The sequence below is a fragment of the Pezoporus wallicus genome, unplaced genomic scaffold (assembly GCF_028554395.1).
Source record: "Pezoporus wallicus isolate ANWC-B61680 ecotype Strahan unplaced genomic scaffold, APGP_CSIRO_Pwel_v1 contig_6658, whole genome shotgun sequence".
Classification (NCBI taxonomy): domain Eukaryota; kingdom Metazoa; phylum Chordata; class Aves; order Psittaciformes; family Psittacidae; genus Pezoporus; species Pezoporus wallicus.
Genome location: NW_026642312.1, coordinates 3,516,993 through 3,537,970, shown reverse-complemented (window position 1 = coordinate 3,537,970; position 20,978 = coordinate 3,516,993). Strand labels below are relative to the sequence as shown.

Here is a 20,978-nt window from a genome sequence, read left to right as displayed (position 1 = left end):
GACCACACAGAGAGTCCTATCTGCAGAGAAACCTGTTGCCTGTTGTGTCAGAAAGCAAGTATCAGTGGAAACACTGGGGCCCATACTCAAGACTTCCCTGGTCCCGAAGCTTCCATTCCCAGTTTAAAGCCTTGTTCCTCGTTCGACATGAAGTAACAGTTAAACTGATATAACACCCCACTAATATCTTAATTTCTCTGAGACAATGCAGATGCCAAAACAGAAGTCAAAGAGCAGTTGTGAATTATCTAGAAATGCAGAACTGCACAGAGCTGTCTGGATGTGGCCTCATCAGTGCTATGTAGAAGGGAAGAGTCATTTCTCTCCCACCTCAGGGTGATGCTTTCCCTAACACAGCCCAGGAAGCTGTTGGGTTTTCTCTGACATAAGAGCATACTGCTGGCTCACGTTCATGTTGTCCACCAGGAACCGCAGAACCTTTTCTGCAAAGCTGCTTTCCAGCCAACTGGCCCCAACATGTGCTGGTGCAGGAGATTATTCCAAACCAGGTGCAAAACATGGCATTCTTCCTTCATGGACTTTACAAGGTGCCTGTCAGCTCTCTTCTCCAACCCGTTAATACGTCTTTGAACAGCAGCACAATCCTCTGGTGTGTCAGCCACTCCAAGTTTTGTATCATCTGCAAAGCTGCTGAGTGTAACTCTGCCCCATCATCCAGATCACAAATGAAGAAGTTAAACAATACAGGATGCAATATCAAGCCCTGGGGTACACCGTTTGTGCTTGGCATCCAGCTGGATTTCGTGTTGCTGTCCACAACCCTTTGAGCCCAGAAATTCAGCCATGTTTCAGCCCACATCACTGTCCATTTATCTCATCCATACATCAAGAGCTTGTCTATGGGTATGTTATGGGAGAATGTCAAAAGTCTCCCATAAAGTCATAGTAAGTTGCACATGCTGCTCTTCCTTCATCCACCACAGTGGAAGTTCATTCTTTCCACTCATTGTAGAAGGCTATGAGGCTGGTAAAGCATGTATTCTTCATAAATTGATGCTGACTACTCCCAGTCACCTTCCTGTCCTTCGTATGTTTGGGAATTATTTCCAGGAGGATTTGCTCCATCACCTTCCCAGGGACTGAGGTGAGACTGACTGGCCTGTAGTTCCCCAGAATATCCTTCTTGATGGCAGGAATGATGTCCACTTTCCTCCAGTCCTCAGGAACCTTCCCTGATCGCCACGACCTTTCAAAGATAATTAGATACTTTAAATCTCCTACAACTAGTACAAAAGTAGAATTTTTAATGTAGGTGATGGGCAGATGCCATGATAAATTGGATCTGTACTAACTCCTCCACACTTCCATAAGCAAATATACTGTTGCCTACAGGCTGATTCTGAAGCCCAAGTCAGCTTTTTATTAGCATTTGATCAGACATTCTTGCATTTGTACCAGAGTGCACACAAGGATAAAAAGGAAAGCCCTACTGTAACCATCCTAAGCCCGATAGTCACAGATCAATAATGAGATGCCACAGAATTTCATGTTACTAGTCATGACGAGTGAGTTCAGGCTCCCTGTCAGTAACAACAGCCTCTGCCCTAACTCGGGAGAAGACAGTATCCAAAACAAGCCAGCTACCAGCTGAAAACACAGGTAATGAAGCCTAGAGCAAAGCTCATGAGAGCAGGAGACAGTGATGTCAGGGAAGGGTGCTCAGCTGTGGAATAGTCTATTTGAAGAAGAAGGGAAAAAAAAAAAAGGAAGAAGAAAAAGGTTCTAAGTCTGACCATCCTCTGAGGAAAAACAAAAAAGAAAACCTATCATGAGTAAAGGAGATCAGGTACTCTGCTGTACCCACACATAGCAGCAAACAAATTTATCTTCTAGAAACTATGTTTTTTAAACTGAATTTTCTCCTGAGATTACATCTGTAGGAAATACTACTGTCATTCATATTGTATTTACCCTTCTGAGGCAAGTGGTTTGCTAACTCCACAAGTCTTGCTGATTATAATCTGACAACCTAGAGAACAATGGGTAAGAAAAGACATGATCTGAGAAGCTTCTAAAGTGTAAATGTATAAAACCACAAGGACTGAGCACCTTATGTACATGCATTTAGGATAGTGATATTTAGAATAATTAGGTATACATTTCAGTAGACCATACTATCAAGGCTGACAAGACATATATAAATGGAGCTGTGCAAAGTTGTTTCCTCCAATAAAGTACATTAATTCTGCTCAGCCATCCTTTTTTTTTAATTATTATTTTAACTGAAATAGCAGCAGCTGTACAAAAGCTACAATTAATGTTTCATGGAATTTAACAAATTTTTCTTTTCAAAGTAATATTGCATTAAATGTATTTTTGATTGTGTATTATACTACTACCTGAAAATTACTCCAGAACAATAAACACAATCTGTAATATGCCCAAAAACATTATACATTCTTGCCACCTAAGTCATTACCCATACTTGTTGAGATAATTTACTTCATTTCAAACACATGAAGCGATAAAGGCAACTTCTATCTAATAAAGCACAAAGAAAAGTCTACTGTTACCTTATGATCCACTGAGTCAAAGCCTAGGGTGCTCAGCCACCTTGGCCCCTTCCCATTTTGTTTCCTTTTGTTTCTTTTCTGTTCCGTTTTTTTGATTGTTTGTTTATCCTTACAAAAGGAATATCAAAAAAAAATTACATCGGAACATACCACTGTTGAGAAATCATCTGAAAAGCTCTGAAATTTAAGACAAACAAAAATTAGAATAGTATTTCATGTTTTGTGAGAGAAAATTGTCCAAATATTCTAGGGCTTACCTATGTTAATTATTTTCTTAAAAGAATCTTCAATTACTTCAACATCAATTTAACCCTATATGAAGAAAACAACCTATGGATATGGTAAATTCAAACATTTGTCCCTCATCTTCCTGCTCTGAGACTGCTGCTTTTGGCTTGAAACAAAAAAGGAAAGGATTGGAAAGAAATTGCTGCTTGTACAACGACAAAGCTTGAATATAAGCTGCCTGTCCACTTTTCTTAGTATGTGATGAAGCAATAACACAGGCTCTTGCTCATAAACAAGTTTAATATCATTCTTTACATACTCTGTTAACTCAGAGAGTATAAATGCCATAGTAAAGGACCAGCAGCAGAGTATTCGCTGATACTTTGCGCAGCTTCATTATTCTTGCAAAAGTAAGTTTTGGTTTTGTTCTTTAAACTTCTCATGGAGAACAGACCTAGTACATTTGACTTCATCCCCCTTACTTCCCCCACCCCCACCCCTTTTCCCCTCTCCAAATGACTTCCTTTTAACTTATTTTCATGTTTTTAAAGAAAGGACCAAAGTTCAATAATGACATTTTCTGGTTTGGGAAAAATCCTCTTGCATCTCATAAAACATGCTGTTAATTACTTGGGAAAAGTATCGTAAGAATACAAGCAACATTTAGTTTTATGCCACATGTGCACTGAGAGCAGTACAAGAGACAAGGATTTGCTTAAGCAACATGGAAAGGGTTACATGCGCTAGGGAACTCAGAGTACATAAGCAACCAGGATCCTATTTTCATGCTTGTACCTGACCTGTTTTCAGCCTCTCTAGACTTGTTTTCCCTTGTTAGCAGTTGTGTTAGCTAGGTTTCTGAGCTTTTCAGCACCAGGACCATCTGTGAGTATGTTTTGGACAGCACAGGTTCAACAAGGTTATGATCCAAGTTCAGTCATCAAAACACTGATGTAATGCAAAATAAAAAGCCACCACTATGATTACTTAGATGATTGATAAATTAACATTACAGTCTGTTACTCCATCTGCATTCTTGCATATGGTCTTTCATATATGGTACAGTTAGTGAATCCACATAACACTGTTTTCTAAACACACCCTGGGAGGGAGCTAGTTATCTACCACTTTTCATGGGGAGAGAGTGCTGAATCATAGTCCTGACTGTGGTTCTTCTGTTTGTTACTGCTTGTAAAAGGCCACGGAGTAACACAGAGGTGTTGAGCTCACTCCAAATTTCAAGGTGGAAAACCCTAGGATATTCATAACTAGCTTCAAGGTCCTGTTGTAACTTAGGTCTGAGGCCCAGTTTCACAACAAAATCAGCATACTGAAATTCAGTATCAGTAAGAAGTGAATACATTTCCACTCAAACACTGAGAAGTTTGGTTTTGTATTGGTAGAATGAGAAGAAAATCTGAAATGAGAGCTGTAAACAGGACAACTGAAGGAGTTACCTGATACTTCTACCTGCTAGCCTGCACCTAGAGGTATCAGCTTCAGACCGCAACACCACCTTTTTGCACCATAAAATTATTTAAGCTATGAAGAAGTATCCTAAACTGTAGAGGGATGCAATACATAACCCATGCACACTTATTAACAAGTGATAGTACCTACATCCTGTCAGAGAGCAGGAAAGATCCCAGATGTTTAAAATATTCTATTGAAGCCATTGATGACTGTTTCAAGACAAATCAACAAAAGTCTTTACAAAAGAGGAGGGCTGCCTGACAGGAAGAAGGAATTAAAAGAGAGACAATACTGCTATAGATGCTTTGGGTTAATATCTGAATGTCATATTAAGGTATTATTAGAAACTCTGCATTTACCTTCAAACTTCAAAAGTTTTGGAATATAAATGCTCAGAACTTAAATTGCAAGTCCCTTTTTATTCTTCTCTTCTATACATACATGAAAAAAGTGAAGATTAAAACATCAGAAACACTGCACAATGTCCTATAAATTCATTCAGCTGGGTAAGTCACCTTTTAGAAGAAGCTCTAAAATGATTCATGTGCAAAGAAGAAAAAGCTTTGTGCTGCCCTTCCTTTCCCCAACTGTTCCTGTGAAATGCAGATGTATAGCTGTGCTTCAGAAATACACTTTGTATCAAAAACCTGGTATTATGAAATAAATCACAAGTCTCTAACCCTTTCACAGAACGAGGATAGAAGTGCAAGCTTTGGATACTGAGAACACATTTAGAAATACCCATTCTTCTGCATGTTTTTGAACAATGGGGCTTTGAAAATTCTGGTTTAGTGAAAGGTGTCCTTGCCCATGACAGGGGTTTGGAACTATATGACCTTTAAGGTCCCTTCCAACCCAGATCATTCCATGATTCCATGAAAGAAGAATAAGAGAGAATCTGAACTCTGTAAATTTCTCTTTTCAGTGCTAGGAAACACGGTAGCCACCTTCAGGTTAGGTGAAGGATTTTTTTGTTTGGTTTGGGTTTTTTTATATCAAAAATATTTGTTTTCTTCCAGTGGAACAAGCAAGACTACAGTACTACTAACTTAAGATGGTGTAAGAGAGACAGACATGCTTCAGATGTGTATGAAGGTGGGAAAACATTCGTGAAAGTACGAATGTCTACACGGAAGTGCGGTATGGGTTTTCAATGGCTGCTCCCATTTGGAAGGGAAACCAACCTCAGCAGTAAGTAGTGCAAGCATAGCACCTTCGATGGCCTGTGTAATTCATCAAGTGCCTTGCCTGTCAGAATGGTACAGGCAGATATGTTATGTTCCGGATCACCTAAAGGAGGCAACGTCACTGCAGTAAGTCCTCTGTAACTTCAATGGAGTTTGAGGATAGCTAAAATTATTTTGGGTTTGTATTCCATTTCCTTCAATGTGCAACTTACAGCAGTTTATATGAAAGAGACTTGTGATTTATTTCACAGTATCAAATTTTAGATTCGAAGTGTATTTCTGAAGCAGAGCTATACATCTGCATTTCAGGACTGCTTCATTTTCCACTCATCCCATTCCTCCTAGTCAACTCAGCTTTTTCACACCAACCACTCATTCTCTTTTGTTAAGCAAAAATATGACTATATTGCATAGCATTACAGATTATACGCTCCTAAATAAAACCATGTGACAAAAAAAAAACTTAAATTTTGGCCACCTGCCAATATTATGTAGTTATTAAATCTGAAGTGGAACTGAAAGACCATATTTAAATAAAGATTTATGAGAAAAGTATTTGGAAAAACATGGATACTTAAATATTATAATGAGAATATTAAGCCCTTCAAAAATCAGGAGTCCTGGTATTTTGCCAGAGCCATGCTAAACATGTTATGAGTAAGTAAATTTAAAAACAGTGGAAGGGGGAGAAATAATTGCTTCATTCCCAAGAATATAGTTAGTTGTTTTAGAGGTCTATACAGCTTCCTAGAGAGTAATTCCATTTATTGCAAACATACTACAGTATCAGGTAAACAAACCTCATACTTCCAGAATTATACTGTCCTCTAGGTCAGAAAGGATGTACCTGTAAGGTAAATTAGCTAAACAAACTAGCATTCTGATTTTCTCCTCCTCTTCCCATGCCTCCTCTACCCCCTCCCTTCCCCCACCCCCAATCTGTAACTCACATATTGATCGAATCTGGAAAATAATTATTTAACCCAGTATGGCAAAATGTACAAGTTCTAAAGTATTGAAATCATAAACTGCTAGAAAGTACTCATCCTGCCTGTTTAATACCTGTGATTTTCTTAAACATACACACAACTGTGTCATGACAAACATTAGATTGTAGAATCAGTGAAGAGTCAAGTGAAAGAAGGCTGTATAAAGAGTAAATAGTATTTGTACCAAGGCATACCCTATACAGCACACCTCCCATGGAACTGGTTGGATTTCTGTTACCAAATCCAACAAGAAGGGTTTTTGGGGGGTGGGGGATGGGGGAAAAATAAAAAATTCCATTGCTTTTGAGGTTAATAGTCAAGTAACACACGTGACACAGATGCAGCTAATTCTATAGGTAGCATACAAGCAGAATATATGCATACATAATCTGAACATGTTTTAAGAAATGTATCTGTGCAAGGCATCCTGTAAGAACTGAGATACATTTGCAAATGAAGCACTACTGAAAAACATATTTCTAAACGCACTTTCTAGAAATCAAGACTGTCCCAACTACCTGTGGTAAACAACCAAACCAGCATCTTTCCTATTCATTGACAATACAGCAACTGTGCTTTCCTGCTTGTCTCTCTGTCCCCACCTTCCTTCCCCAGCCTTTTTTTCAGTTTGCTATTAACAGTATCTCAGATCTCTTTCTCTGCTTTAAACATTAGATCCACAGTTTAAAAAAAAAAAAAAAGGGGGCAAAAGCAATCTATATTGCAGAGTCTTTGGCTCCTTGACAAACACCATTGCTCCAAGTCTGTTCTGTCAATAGATCACCAGCAATGTGTCATTTGGGGACCTGAAATATTGTCATCACCACTAATCAAAAGCCAAGTAGCTCCTCACTGAATATTTTTAGAGGGGAGACCATGCTGAGAGAGTCTCAGACAGAGCAATCTGTCAGCAACATCAGTCTGAGGACTTCAGTGGACAGAGCAACGCTAGAGAGGAAACCCCCACTCCCCCTCACCAGCCAGTTCTAGTTTGAGTAAATGCAGATAAGGATTTCACATACAAACAGGAAAATCACATTCTTTGAAGTGACTCTGCCCAGCAGGCCTTCCAGTGAAACAACGATAGCATGTTCAGGTCATCAGACAAAGATGCCAGATGTCAAAAAAATTAAAATATCCAGAAGTCCTAAAAGTAGGTGAAGCTTATGTGGCATTTCACTGGCATTAAGTATCAGGTACATCGTATTCCTCAAATACTGACACTGCACTTACTAAAGGGAAAAAAAAAATAAAAATCTTATTTTGGAAATCAAACTAAATTCCTAATCTAGTTGTGCAGAGTTTCAGCCATTCTAAGATAAACGGAAGTCATAAAACATGATCAAAGTCTTGGTTTGACCTCTCAAAAACAGGTGTCTTTTCTGCTCAGTTTTAGTCTTCTTATGCCAATAGACATGAAATAAGAGAAATATTTACTACTCACTACCAAAAATTCACATCTCTTTAAACAGACTAGAATAAAAAAAAAAAAAAAAAAGACAGCAAGACCTACACATGCACTGTACCTCCTAGACTTGGAGACAGAAAAGTAAGTATTACAAAGCTGATTAATCTTGGCTACTTTTAATTAAAAGGTATTTACAGAGAGGGAACGTTTAAGACAACCAATCAAAGCTCAACCTCAAAAGGGCAAAGAAGAGATGTAAAGGTTAAGTTTCATCCACCTAAAATAACTGCTGCATAGATCTATGCTACATAAGCTGACACAGAATACAAGAAAATGTTTATTCCTTTCTGAAATGAGGAGCATTATCCATCCTTGGAGTGCTCATTATGACAGTCAGCATTGAGAATTAAGTGCACAAGATCCCAGTGGAAGCAAACTCATAAAAAGCAGGCTAACAAACTTCCTTAATTTGACTAGAAATATATGCTTTGGAATTCGCTTTTACTGGGGGAGGGAACAACCACCAAAAAATACCAAAACCCAAACAAAACGGAAAAAAAAAAACAAAACACAAAAAAAACCCAAAAATACACAAAAAACAACCCCAAACCAAACAAAACAAAAAAATCAAAAACAACACCCACATGTAATGACACATTAAAAGAACCTACTTACCTAGGAGTATTAAATAATTGCTTAACAGAACACTGCATTAGGCTTCTCACATATACTATGTCTTCTGTTCAATGTTTCCATTTATGTGAAAAAGATTTTTTGGTTATCATGACTTTTTTTCTAATGTCAGTTCTTAAAATTTATGATTCTAAATTTACCCTTTGATTAGACATGCACGTTTTTAACTAAGCTCAACCTGTCCATTCTTCTTTGAAGAGACTAAAGTCAGAGCCCCCCTAGACCCTTGAGGCTTTGTGCAATAATTTACTTGTTTTTGGTAAAGACAACAGAAGTCAGAAGTGGAAAATAAGTGCAATAATCTGCCAAGCTTGTCAGAAACTCTTTTGACCAAAAATATGTCCTTCTGAACCTATAAAATCTTTAAGGTGCCACCATATTTATACAGAAGAAGAGGAAACGGTGTGGCATCTCTCCTATGCCTTCACCCATAGGATGCTGTATGTCATCAGTAAAATAAAAGCATCTGTAGTAGTTCGCACTTAATGAGTACGGTGCCATATAAATGCTAGTTTTCCCAGGGTTAACCAAATTTTACCTTCTCAAAATCATGCAGACATATCTGAGAGGCATTTGGGAATTAACTTGGTGATCCCTAAGCAGGACTTCCAACCCCGTTACTCAAAATTCTTCTGCAGGTCATTAATGCTATGAATATGGTTCAACAACAGAAACAAAGGGAACAGAAGCCAACTGTCTTCTGCCATTTTAATTACAATGATAATTTTAAGAATGCATTAAGCTTTCTACATTACTGACACAAAGAAGAGATGTACTATCACATTTTCAAGTTCTCCCCTGTACTGCCAGATGACATACATCAGTACTACAGTGGAAATCCACATATAAAGTCACGTTATTCTTGTAACTCAAGCTTCAAAACCATTTGCAGTAAGAACAGCAGGAATTATGTGCTTCATCAATTACTGTCAACTTCCTTCATTAAAGCACAAACTTTTTAAAATACCCAAAGCCCTTTTGTTCTATTCACTTCGCTTCTGAGCACACTAGGTCAGACAAGGTTAAGCACTGAACTCAAGGTTCAGGTTACCATCATACCATCACGCGGTAATCAAGGACACAGGTACTTCATCAGAAATATTCAGAAAGTGCTGAATATGACTAGTCATTTTGTTAAAACTTGTCAAAATGCTCAAAGACTGACCTAGATTTTGATCTGTACGAATTCACTAGATTATCCACTCTTTATTTAGCATCCACACCATTTAGGAGCCCAACTCCGACTTTCCACAAGACTTCAGCTTCTAAATCGCACAGAATGTCATTTTCAGATGTATCGCACCAGTCAGAAATGAGATGATTAGGCGTGCTCAAAAGCTGCCCTGAATTACAGTTGGAAGAAAAAAATGTGCAAAAGAGATGGCATAAGAATGCCTCTGGGTATCCTTAAAGAATTCCATTTCTCTAAAAATTCTGGCATACATGACAACAACAAGGTTTGCCCAGAAAGGCTTTTGTTGCTTAACCTTGAGCAATTTCCACTGTTGAAAACCTTTAAGCTACTGTTTCCTTTGATAACCATTCTCTGACCTAGCCTTCTGCCTTCTCACTCTGCTTTTCACTGAAAATGAACCTCTGTATTCACTGCCATACCATTTCTCATGTCAAAAACTGAGCATGAAAAGGCTTTTGCTTTCCCATATGCCAAACAGGTAAAATAACAGCCAACCTCTTGGCAAGAGCAACAGTTATTTTTAAACAAGCAAATTCGACTGGGACAACAACTACCTGCTTTCAAAGAAACCCAATTACTACCTAGCCAAGTACAACATTAGGAGAAAATATCAGAATACCAAGACTTGATTCAGATAATCACGTACACCATCTTCAGAAGTTACATTCTTCACTCAGATTAATCTGATATAAAAAAAACCACACCAGAACACACACACATTCCTGTACATCAGCTTCTGTACCAGACATACACACGCTCCCAAGATTCAGTATTTTGATGGAATACTATAAAGAAAAAATTTAAGGTTCACATGTTCTGTTTTCAACATCCAGTGCATATTTTCTTGCTTTTCAGATACCCAGCTTCAAAAATGGCAGAAGTACCCTCCTGGAAAGCAGGAATTAAAACACAATACATTCCTTGAAATTAATTGCCTGGAGCCTTTTATTACACCCCTGAGATGCTTGCCAGCCACCCTCCCAAACTGCTTGCTGGTTATGAATGAAGGCACATACCTTTTACAGGACGCAGATTACAAATTTTGGTAATCCTAGCAGTGCCAATAGGTACAGCAATTTTCTACAACCACTCTGAAACTTATTTCTCATTATTGCCCCAAACATCTTACTAATTTAAAAGAAATTAATCTGATCTAAATTAATATGGAAGAGTTAAGTCTCAGCCAGCGACTTCAGAACAATTAGGAACCCCTTAAAAAAGAGATCAGAATCTCTTTTTAAGCTACCTGCATTATCATTCGTCTCCCTTCAAAAATTCAGCTGTAAAGGGATATTATGGTGTCACTTAATTGACTGTGTTAGGGCAGAAGAATGTACGTATGGCTTAAAAAAAAGAATATACTGATGTTATACTAAGCAGACAAATTTAAGTTTTACTGTCAATTTTTGACATTTTCTTGGCCAAAAGGAAGTTTCTGTACTGTGAAGATTTTTGGGAGATGAAGAAATCAACTGCAAACTTCCAAGAAAAAATAAAGAAGAGGAATGAGTAGAAGGGGAAAAATGCAAAATCATTCCCCGGATAACCTTTTCTGACAAACCCTTTCGACTCACAGATGTTCTTGACTTAGTTGTTACAGCTCAAAGTGGTCTCTGTCTATCTGTGGCTTCTTAAAATGAATGAAAACAAGTGGAAAATAATGGTCTGTCATACAGTAGAACTATAATGGATAACGCAATAAACCCTAATAAAATATAACAGAAAACATGGTTATTTTACATGTGAATTGAAAAAAGTTACTATCTTTTGGGTAGGTCTGAGAACTACTGTTTTAAAGTTTCATTAGAAGCCTGTTTTTTTTTTCTCAGAAACTTCAATAAAATAGGCAGTGGCCAAAAGGACAAGATAATACATATTCTTCCATGCTTTGTATCTCCTGAAGTTATTGCTTATTACTATAATTGAATTTGGTAAAGTAGAACAGGCAGTTTAAGAGCCAGCAGAATGCACTGTGAGTTAGCATGCCAAGAGCCACTTAAACAAATACTAAATATTTGCTCTTATAGATACTGAGATGTTTCTCCATTTCTTAGTGGCAACTATACAACAACAATAACAAAAACCAAAAATCTTATTCACTTGGCTATCAGTTTACACATAAACAACACCATATTTCCTTTTTAGTTTTACTGAATTTAAATTTTGTCCAGCATACTGCCAAAGAATCTGGTCAGGTGATCAGCATTTACAACCCATTCATAACATTGAGTTAGCACATCCCAAGGGGATAGAAGAAATTGTTTTAGTGTGTCATGCTGCAATTCAGACCTCTTTCCAAGTGAGCATAACTAGAGAAGAGCCATTAGCCAAAGGGTGATGTTCTGCAGTGTATGAGCAGAGGACTGCATACCTGTCCTGCATGGAGAGTTCATACTGACGTAAGAGAATGCCCCCATTGGAGGGTGGGGGATGAATAAATAGATAAAAGATCAGAAAGATTTACAGTTTTACAGGTGGAGTGACTTTTGTCCGGGGCAGAGGGCAAGAGGTATGAGGAGGTAGAGAATCAATCTCATTTAAAAGCAAATGTATTTTAGTCCTTTTTGAGAGTCATTCTCAAAAATGAAAAACCAATGTGCTATACTTAAAAATGCTGTCACCATTGAGGCTGATGATTTTCTTTTATGTTATTAATAATTAGACTACTACATTTAATATTGTGCAGTTAAGTAAGCATCCAAAACTCATCTTGTAATAAGATCTTACTCAGACCTTCAAAGGGGAGAAACAATCAATTTCATTTTTGTCAAACCTCAGCTGTAACTTGAAATATCAAACTCTTCATGACTTACAAGCCCAATCAATAAGCATCAAAACCACAGGTCCTTATTTAAGTAAAGAGTACTGTAATAATGTATTTTCCTTATCTTGCTGATACTGCTGAAAACAGCTGGTTTTAGGAATTGTCAAAATACACATCTGAAATACTAACAAAGATATGCTGGAATTTCCACAAGTGGCAGGCTCTAAAAATCATATCACACTGAACCATGAAACACAAAATGTATCTGAAATTTAGTGCAAAATTTGCCACTCATGAGTTCTGCTGATTCTGTTATCTGCTCCATTTACATGCCAATCTACAGCCCTACTTAAAAATGCATTTCTTAAAACCCTTAAAATAAGCTGCTTGAGCACTTCCTTTGTAGCATGTTGATTTTACATGTGTCTTCAGGAACAAACTTGAACACCAAACCACAGCCATCAAATTGATACCATCCATCAGCAAAGGTAAATTATGCAAATCAGAATTATGCAAACACCTTTTTTTCAGTTGCTACTATTTCTATTTTGTGCAGCTGTCTGTCAGAGTTCATTATGTGAGGATGAAGTTATTTTAGTAGTGTTAGTCAAAAAAAAACCACTAAACTACAGCAGAAGTCACAAGCTTGTGTCACTGATGAGCTATTATTTACTGCTTTTAACTCTGTTAAGGTACCTGATAAACAGAACTGGGGCACAGAAGCTGGAGTTCCCTCCCAAAAGCATCTTTCTTGCAATCCACAAGAAGTCATGCAACTGAAATAAACACTTGACTTCCCACCAGCAGCTTTGAGGGGTATTTCCTTTGGTATGTACACATAGCACAGCCCGCTACTCTTTTTTTTTTTTCCCCAAGCCTCTCTTATATAACAGACTGCAAAAACCATCTCTGAACAACGTGATCAAGATGTGATCTCCTATTTCAGTGCTACAACATTCAACATAATCACATTCAATGCAGTCCCAAGCCTTTAATCAACTTCTCATTAATGACAATGATCTATCGCAAGCTCTCTGCAGTTCTGCAGGATGCAGACTGATAGTCAAGGCTCCCAAAGGGTCAGGTCATTCACTGACTGAAAAGAGACAGCTTCACCAACTTGCCTCAGAATTAGGTCTTACAAGGGTATTCGATCATCACAAACTTCCACATTTTGCTTACAGATCACAGTCTTCCAGATGGTTTGGGTTTAGGGTTGAAGCCTCTCCCCAGATAAACCATGTAAAGGTATACAGTCTCATAAAAGCCCTAAAGCCATCTGAGCCCCAGAGGCCCACAAGTAGGATGTGCAGCAGCTTCCCCTGGATACCTGCACCTAACTCCCTCGCACCATGCCGTTTATACACTGACCAGCTGACTAGGGCTGTTGAAACGCATCAATCCAGCCTACATGAGTTAGGTAATCAGGTAATTTTTTTAAGACAAGATGAATACATCCTTAAACACAGGATAACAAAAGATATTTTCCTTCCCTTGATTTTGCAGAAGCTCACAACAGGCTTATATAAACTCCATATAATTCTGCGTAGTTCTCTCGCTATCTTGAGGTATGCAAGTCTTGACGTACCCCACAGAGAGGTTTGCTACGAACCACAGCTCAAGATGATTCACTGTTTTCACTTTACATACAGACTAGCTGTACAGTCTGAAAATAAACCTGCACCATGAAGTTTTTACTTTACGCTGTTACAGCCAATAAAAAGGCATACATGTTTTAAAGGGCATAAGTATCAGCTAAAACAGCCGATAAAGTTAGCAGTTGGGTGTTTAATAAAGGAACATTCATTTCTAGATATTTTCTGCATGTTTGGGGTATTTTTCTACAACACGCTAGGTTAATTACGACACTCTAACACTTAAAGTATCAGAAAGAAAATGTCTCTGCACAAGATTCTATATTCTATGTATTCGTGCCTCCAATCCCTCCAGGGGAAATATAGCATGGTTTCTAAAATGACTCCTCTTCAGGGTTTTTATTTTATTCCAAGATCCCCGGCCAGAGGAATTTGTGTATTACACGTACCGCCTGCGCTGCTGCACCTCCTCTGTGGCGGCTCGATTCAGCTGAACCTACGCTTTGACCGATCGATGCAAGCACATTACACACCAGAATAAGAGTACGTTAGGGGTAAAAGGAAAGAAAAGCATCTTTCCTTTCAGCCATTAAATATAGATCAACGAAACACCACCGGGCACATCGCGGCTCCCCTCCCACCGCTCCTCGAGCGCAGGATTTCGCAAACGGTGGCTTCAAAGGAAGACACCACCACCCTCCCCGTAGCGCACGGACAGACACACGGAGCTGCCGCCGCCACCCAGAGCCGCCCCAGTGCCAGGGCCATCGTGCCGGCACTTCCCGCCCGGCTCCGAGCAGGGCCGGGCGCTGCCCCCGCCCGCGGGTCTCCGGGCCCCTTCCTCCTCCTCCTCAGCCCATGACTTCACTGCCATAACGAGTACTCCAGTGCAGAGCGTCGGGAGACACGGTGCCGCGGATGCCCTACATAAGCAACGACTAACATAAAGAGAGGGAAAGGATGGGGGGGGGGGGGGGGGGGGGGGGGGGGGGGCGCGGGAGGAAGAAACAAGGGAAATAAACGCACTTTGTTACCCTAATGCTTGAAGGCACAAGCACAGCTCTCGCACAGATCCCAGCAGCCCAGCCCATCCCGTTCGCCTCGATGAGGGGAGCACTACAGAAGCCCGCACCAAGAGGAAATATCACGCAAGCGGGAAGGAGGGGGAGAACCTGGCACCATTACGGTGTCTGTCGTACTCACCAATCGGCGCCGATTCAGCCTGCTTTCTCCCAAACATACACCAAAACCCAACAGCAAATCCTCAGTCCGCTAGGCAAGGATGAAAGAGGGCGGGGGGAGGAGGCGAGCAACGGCCCCGGGCTTCACCGCAAGGTCCTGACCTTGCCCAGTTGCAACATCCTCGGCTTGCCTCCCCCCCCCCCCCCCCCCCCCCCCGGCGTGCGTCTGCGTCCGTGAAGTCCCCGTGTCCGTGCGAGCGCGCCGATCCGGGTCCGAAGGGCTCCGCCGCAGGACAGCTGCCCGCCGGCTGCCGGGGAGAGGCGGGCTCGGCACCCACCGCCCCGCCGCTCGGGCGAGGCGCGGGGCCGCGGCGGCGGCTGGGGCAGGCTGCGCGGCGCCGCCGTAGCGCAGCGCGCCTGGCGGGCGCACCGGCCGCGGGAGGTGGCCGAAGGAGACACAGCCGCCGCCGCAGCATCTGCCGCCGCCGCGCTCCCGCCCGCCCTGCCTCCTTCCCTCCTTCTCCGCCTGCCTCCGCTCCTCCCTCCTCTGTCCCCTCCCCAGCAGGAGCCCGCCCGCCACGGCCGAGCAGCCGGCGCTAAGGGGAGGGAGGGGGCGGGAGGCCCCGCTCCCGCTGAGGCGCCGCCGCTGCCTGCGACTGGCGGGGCTGAGGAAGGGCCGGGCCAGGTGCACCGACCTCACCGCAACGGGGTGCGCCCCCATGCCTCCCAAGAGTGCCTTCCCCCCACTGCCAGGGGATGGTGGTTTGCCGGGGAAGGGGAGGCAGGCAGGCCGGCCGGCGGGCGGGCGTCGGTGGGGAGCACTCGCTAGGCACTGACAGGTACGCCCACTGACTTGGGCTGGGTGACTGAAACTTGAGGTCTGGCAGACAAACGGTAAAAGCAACAGGGAAGGGAGAGCCGGTTCCACTGCTCGGTTGGTTTTCCCTCCCCATTCTTGGGAAGCCTAGGTTGAAAATCTACGATGTTTTCATAAGTCTTGGCAAGAACAGGGAGGACAAGGTGTGTGACAGTCATGTTTAAGATACGCACGCTTAACCCTTCGCTGAAAAGCTTGTGTAGAACGCGGCTGCAGCACTCACCTGAAAGTTGCCATTCCATCGGTCCTCGTAACTCGCCGCGCAGTTTTGGTGACTGAGGAAAAACACCAGGTTTTTGGTTGCTGCCTGCTGTAATTACCGCTAATTTACCCTCGCAGCCACCTGAGCATCAGCATAGCAGTCGGGAAAACCTTTTTCTCGGCTGAGGCGTCAGGGCAACGCCTACAGCCTGTGAATTGCCGGCAGCGGCTCGGCAGCACGGGACGGGAGGGATGCCGCTTTCCCCTCGGTGTGAGAGGCGGCCGGCGGCCCCCGCGGGACGGGACAAAGCGAGGGTCAGCGCAGACCCCGGTGCGGCCATCCTCCCGTGTCAGGGCCCGGCCGGCGCGCACATCACAGGAGCGCTTTATTAACGGCCGTGGGGTAACAAGACCGGCTCGCCGTCGAGTTCGGCCTGCTGGCACCCGGCGAGATCCCCCGCCGCGCTCTGGCTGAAGAGCGACTCGCTGCTGCCACCTTTCGCTTGGCCTTCTCGCAGCTTCCCAAGCGCTCCCGTGGGCAGAAACACCACCCCACTAAGCTCCAGCTGCAGCTCGCTAAGGTGCTAAGGTGGTGGTTCCGCCAGCTCCTTTCACGAGTATGTCGTCCCTTCCCATTCCTCGTGCTGTGTCCAGCACCATGAAAGACTTGTTTTCTGCCCGTGGTCTCTTTGTTTTATTTCCGTGTATAACTTGTCTTCATTTCACCTTCACTATTTACCCAGGAAAGGATTAAATGCAGAATGTTACGTGCACTGCCTTGAGGCCAGCTCATTTATCAGCTATTTGTAGCCTCACAAATGAGGACGCCAGTTTTCAAAGATGCGCCATAGGGTTAAGCGATTCAAGAAGCCGTAACAGTAAATAGTTAAATAAATCTGTAGCAATTAAGAGTATGTCAATTTTTTCCCCTTAAAAAAAATTAGGAAGTTGATTCCCTTTCCATTATCCAAACTTGTAATAGCATTATCAGGTCTGGTCTTGATGTCTGAGGCTGGAGAAATCAGCAGCTGGAGGTATAAAACTTCCCTGCTTGCTAACTTAACCCTTTCATAATTAGAGCCCTATACTGGAAAGCAGACTGGTCTTCCACTCTGAAACTCCCAGACATGTAACTCAGCTGTCCTGTTTCTTGACAAATGTTCAAACTCGCAAAGTGTTGCAAAGTAAGGAGAGACCCGCCAGTAGCTGCTGTTTCACAGGGACAGAGAAAAGAAAAAAGCAGCTTGTCATCAGCATCTGGAGGAAGAACATAATGTCTGTTAAGTGCAAGACATTGGGTTTGTGATTCCCAGGCTGAGATCAGCATCTGTCTCTGGACTTGCAGCAGTGTATACTATAGCAGTAGATACCTAGAGTCACCACCTCACTGTTAAACCTCAAGATGTACTTGATAATAAAATTACTGGGTGTCATAGCATCCTAGATTGACTGTAGCATCTTGTGATCCATCTTCTGCAGCCAGCCTCTTCTTCAGACCTGAGAGGTATTTCTGTCAATAAAGAGATGGCTAGAAACAGGCTGTGTCCTCCTTTCTTTTCCCCTGAAACATAGCCACTTAATAGGGGCATTTCACGGTCCTGAGAATCATGCCTATCTGGCTTAATTCGAGGATGAGCAGAGTGTGCTGGTGAAGGATGCACCTAAGATACCAAACTCTCCCCACACTGTAAACGTTACTGATTGATAAGTACTAGTCTGTAAGTCTGGAAGCCATTGGCCTGGAAGTTAAATAGAGGAGTAATAAGCAATAAAGTATCTAAGGAGTGCAGACCCTCTGTAGGGGAAGTGAGGACTGGAGGCAGAAGGGTTTTGGAGGAATCTGGGAGGAGTCTGGAGACAGTTTTGTTTTTCTCTCACAAAATTTCCTCCTTTCTAATCACTATCTCGCGTAACAGGGCATTCACCTTAAGACACCACAGGATTCACAGAACCACTCCTTCTCCTACTGCTTAATTCCCTGACTCTGCCTGCATCACCTTTTCAGCACCTGACACTAGGGGAGGTCAGAAAAGGGGTCAGGACTGAGCCCTGCTTATGGATATGGAGAAGAAGTGGGACAAGGGAACTAAACCAGGCTTCAGAAATGCCTTGTTGCTCCTCTTGCTGCTGTCATGGAGAAAGGGTAAGGGAGAGCAATGAGGGGTAAAAAGGTAGAAAGGAGTGGAACTGACTTTTGGAAGGGGTTGCCTTCTTTGTAGCAGTCACTGTCTGCCTACTTCTTTCTCAGTGACTAAGCCTCTTGTTCTGACAAGTCAAAAGCATAGTTAGGTGGAGACTCTTCACTTTTTTGGTCAGTCCCAGCCATTTCAGGTACTGGCAGTCTGTTCATTATCTAAGGCTTACTTGGTTTGTGCCTGGGAGTGGTGTACCTAATTAGGGTAGCCTAATTAGGTAAGAATTAGGGTAGCCTAATTAGGGTAGCCTAATTCTTAGTTAAGTTCTGTAAGGGTTTGTTTGGGTGGGTTTTTTTAATTGAAGAAAAGATGGAAAAAGAAAAGGAAATCGTTATATATCAAGGCAAAGAGTTTCAAGCACAGGAGCTGCAGAAGCATCTTTGCCACTTATATTTGCCTGTAAGATTTACAAAGTTTCTTGAGGCCTCAAGTTTTTATTTGGTCAAAGTCAAAACAAGTAAAAATTTTAGAAAATAAGAAAAAAAAGTAGTAACATGGATAGATTTAAATTCAGTAATAGAATTATCAAATATTTTGTCTTCTAAATTACTATTATAAAGATCAATAATAATAGCAAAATGTTTAAGCTTATGCCCAAGGCCTGCATGTTGCTATAGCTAGTTGCCAGTGATTCTTTTCCCTCCTAACTAGAAATATATTTTTTTCTTTTGGAAATTTCATCTTCAGGTAAAAGATGAAGCTGGCAGTGGAGGAACACTGCTCGGCAGTTAGACAAGGCCTCAAAAATATAGGATACCTAGACACAAGCGTTAGTTGTTCTGTGTCGACATAAACCATATTTAATTGTTCTTGGAACAGAGTTGAGGATCTTTTTTCTGAATTTTTGGACAGAAGAGGAAGCACTTCCTGAGTGGTTTGACTTTTTTACATTTAGATTATATATAAAATTAAATGTGTGCTTCATATGAAGATTGCTGAGATCCTCCATCATGGTCAGGGTCAAACATCCCCCTTTGTCACACTGAAGTCAGTGGGAGCTTTCAATTCCAAGAACATAACTAACTTAAGTAAAATTGGCTCTATGAAGCAGATTAATATTTCAGGAAATCTTTAGCCAGTTTGGAATATAATCAGGAGAGCATGGTTTTTGCCCTTTTTATTTATTAAGAATAAACTGAAAAATCAGCTAAGCATAATTAGTTTTTCAAGTCTAGATCAATGCTTTAAGGAAATTATTGCAATTACTGTCTTGTCACTCGTCACTGTGTCACTTGTCACAACATCCGTTGAAGTATATTTTAGATAAAAAACAGCATGTTTCATGAGACACAGTATCTTAGTGTGTCGTAATGAAACCAAAGTGGGAATGAATTTAAATAACTAAAATTTCTTCTCTCTTATTTGACTATGATGTTATCTTTAATAAGTCAAGTCACCATTGAATTATAGTAGTATTATCTGTATTTTCCACTTTTCCTAAATTGCTACACAATATTATATACAACATTTTGTACCCAACAGCAAAGTACCTGTAAATCCTGGGATGGAGATGGCTTCCTATGCAACAAAAATAAAGTCCAAGAGAAGGTTTGCACAAATATATTTGCATAAACTCATGCCCTAATCTCATGTTAATGTTTTTTAGCAGTAGTCTCTTAAAGAAATATAAGGTGTTTCCTGTTCTGAGACACAGCTGGTTTTGATTCCATCTGGTTATGAGTAAATTACTGTTGAAGTGCTAAGCTCGACTGGCAATAGGAAGATACAGTTGAATTTGTAGTACCTGCAGCTTTTGTAAATGAATGCATTGGGGAAGTTGGATTGTATGTACTGAAGACAACTCTCAATTCCCTAGGACCTGACTGGGATTTTCTTATTCTCAGCTTCATCCACAGATGATCAGACAGACAGTTATGAAAAAAATTACTCTGAAACTGCTGGGTTAAAACCTCTTTTGGACCTGGTTGACTTTAAAAAAATCGTTTTAAGAATTATTATTTAATTAATAGGCACCATTAATTTCCTAAGTAATTTGGCATTTTCAATATGTCAGGTTTTCCTATAAAATTATGTAAAAAGGTAAAATTTCAGTTGAATTCAGTTGTCTGTGTCAGTCACAAATGGTCAACACTCTTATTCAAGCTATAGTAAGGGGACTGCACTATTTAATAATAAAACTTTTTTAAAGTGTTCCTGTTTTATAAGCCTATTGAAGTTTTACTCAACTCAAAGGAAAAACATAAAAATACTGAGAGGGTTAGTACTGATTATTCCTATCAATTAAATCTGAATTAAAGAGGGTTTGGGGCTTTTGTGGGGTTTTGGTTTTTGTGGGTTTTGGGGTTTTCCAACTTTTTGGTATATTATCATTTGGAAGACAAATGGCCAGAACTTGAAACAAAATTTAGTATAATGTAAAAATTGTTCTTTTCAGCATCCAGTAAAAGAAAGTTTGATGTTATAGATTTGTATCCTGTACATGCACACGCTATACGAA

General features: G+C 41.1%; 1 protein-coding gene across 3 annotated transcripts in view; it reads right to left on the bottom strand.

The window, feature by feature from the left end:
- CTNND2 (catenin delta 2) overlaps nucleotides 1-15,444 on the bottom strand; it is a 645,018-nt gene extending 629,574 nt beyond the window's left edge. Inside the window, exon 1 of one of the 3 annotated variants that reach the window (XM_057428749.1) lies at nucleotides 15,270-15,444. In XM_057428749.1, the coding sequence (XP_057284732.1) occupies nucleotides 15,270-15,306 (37 nt within the window). In that variant the 5' untranslated portion in view covers nucleotides 15,307-15,444. The remainder of the gene's footprint in view (nucleotides 1-15,269) is intronic. The other 2 variants (XM_057428750.1, XM_057428752.1) reach the window with 2 other exon arrangements.
- Between the last annotated feature and the right edge of the window lie 5,534 nt (nucleotides 15,445-20,978).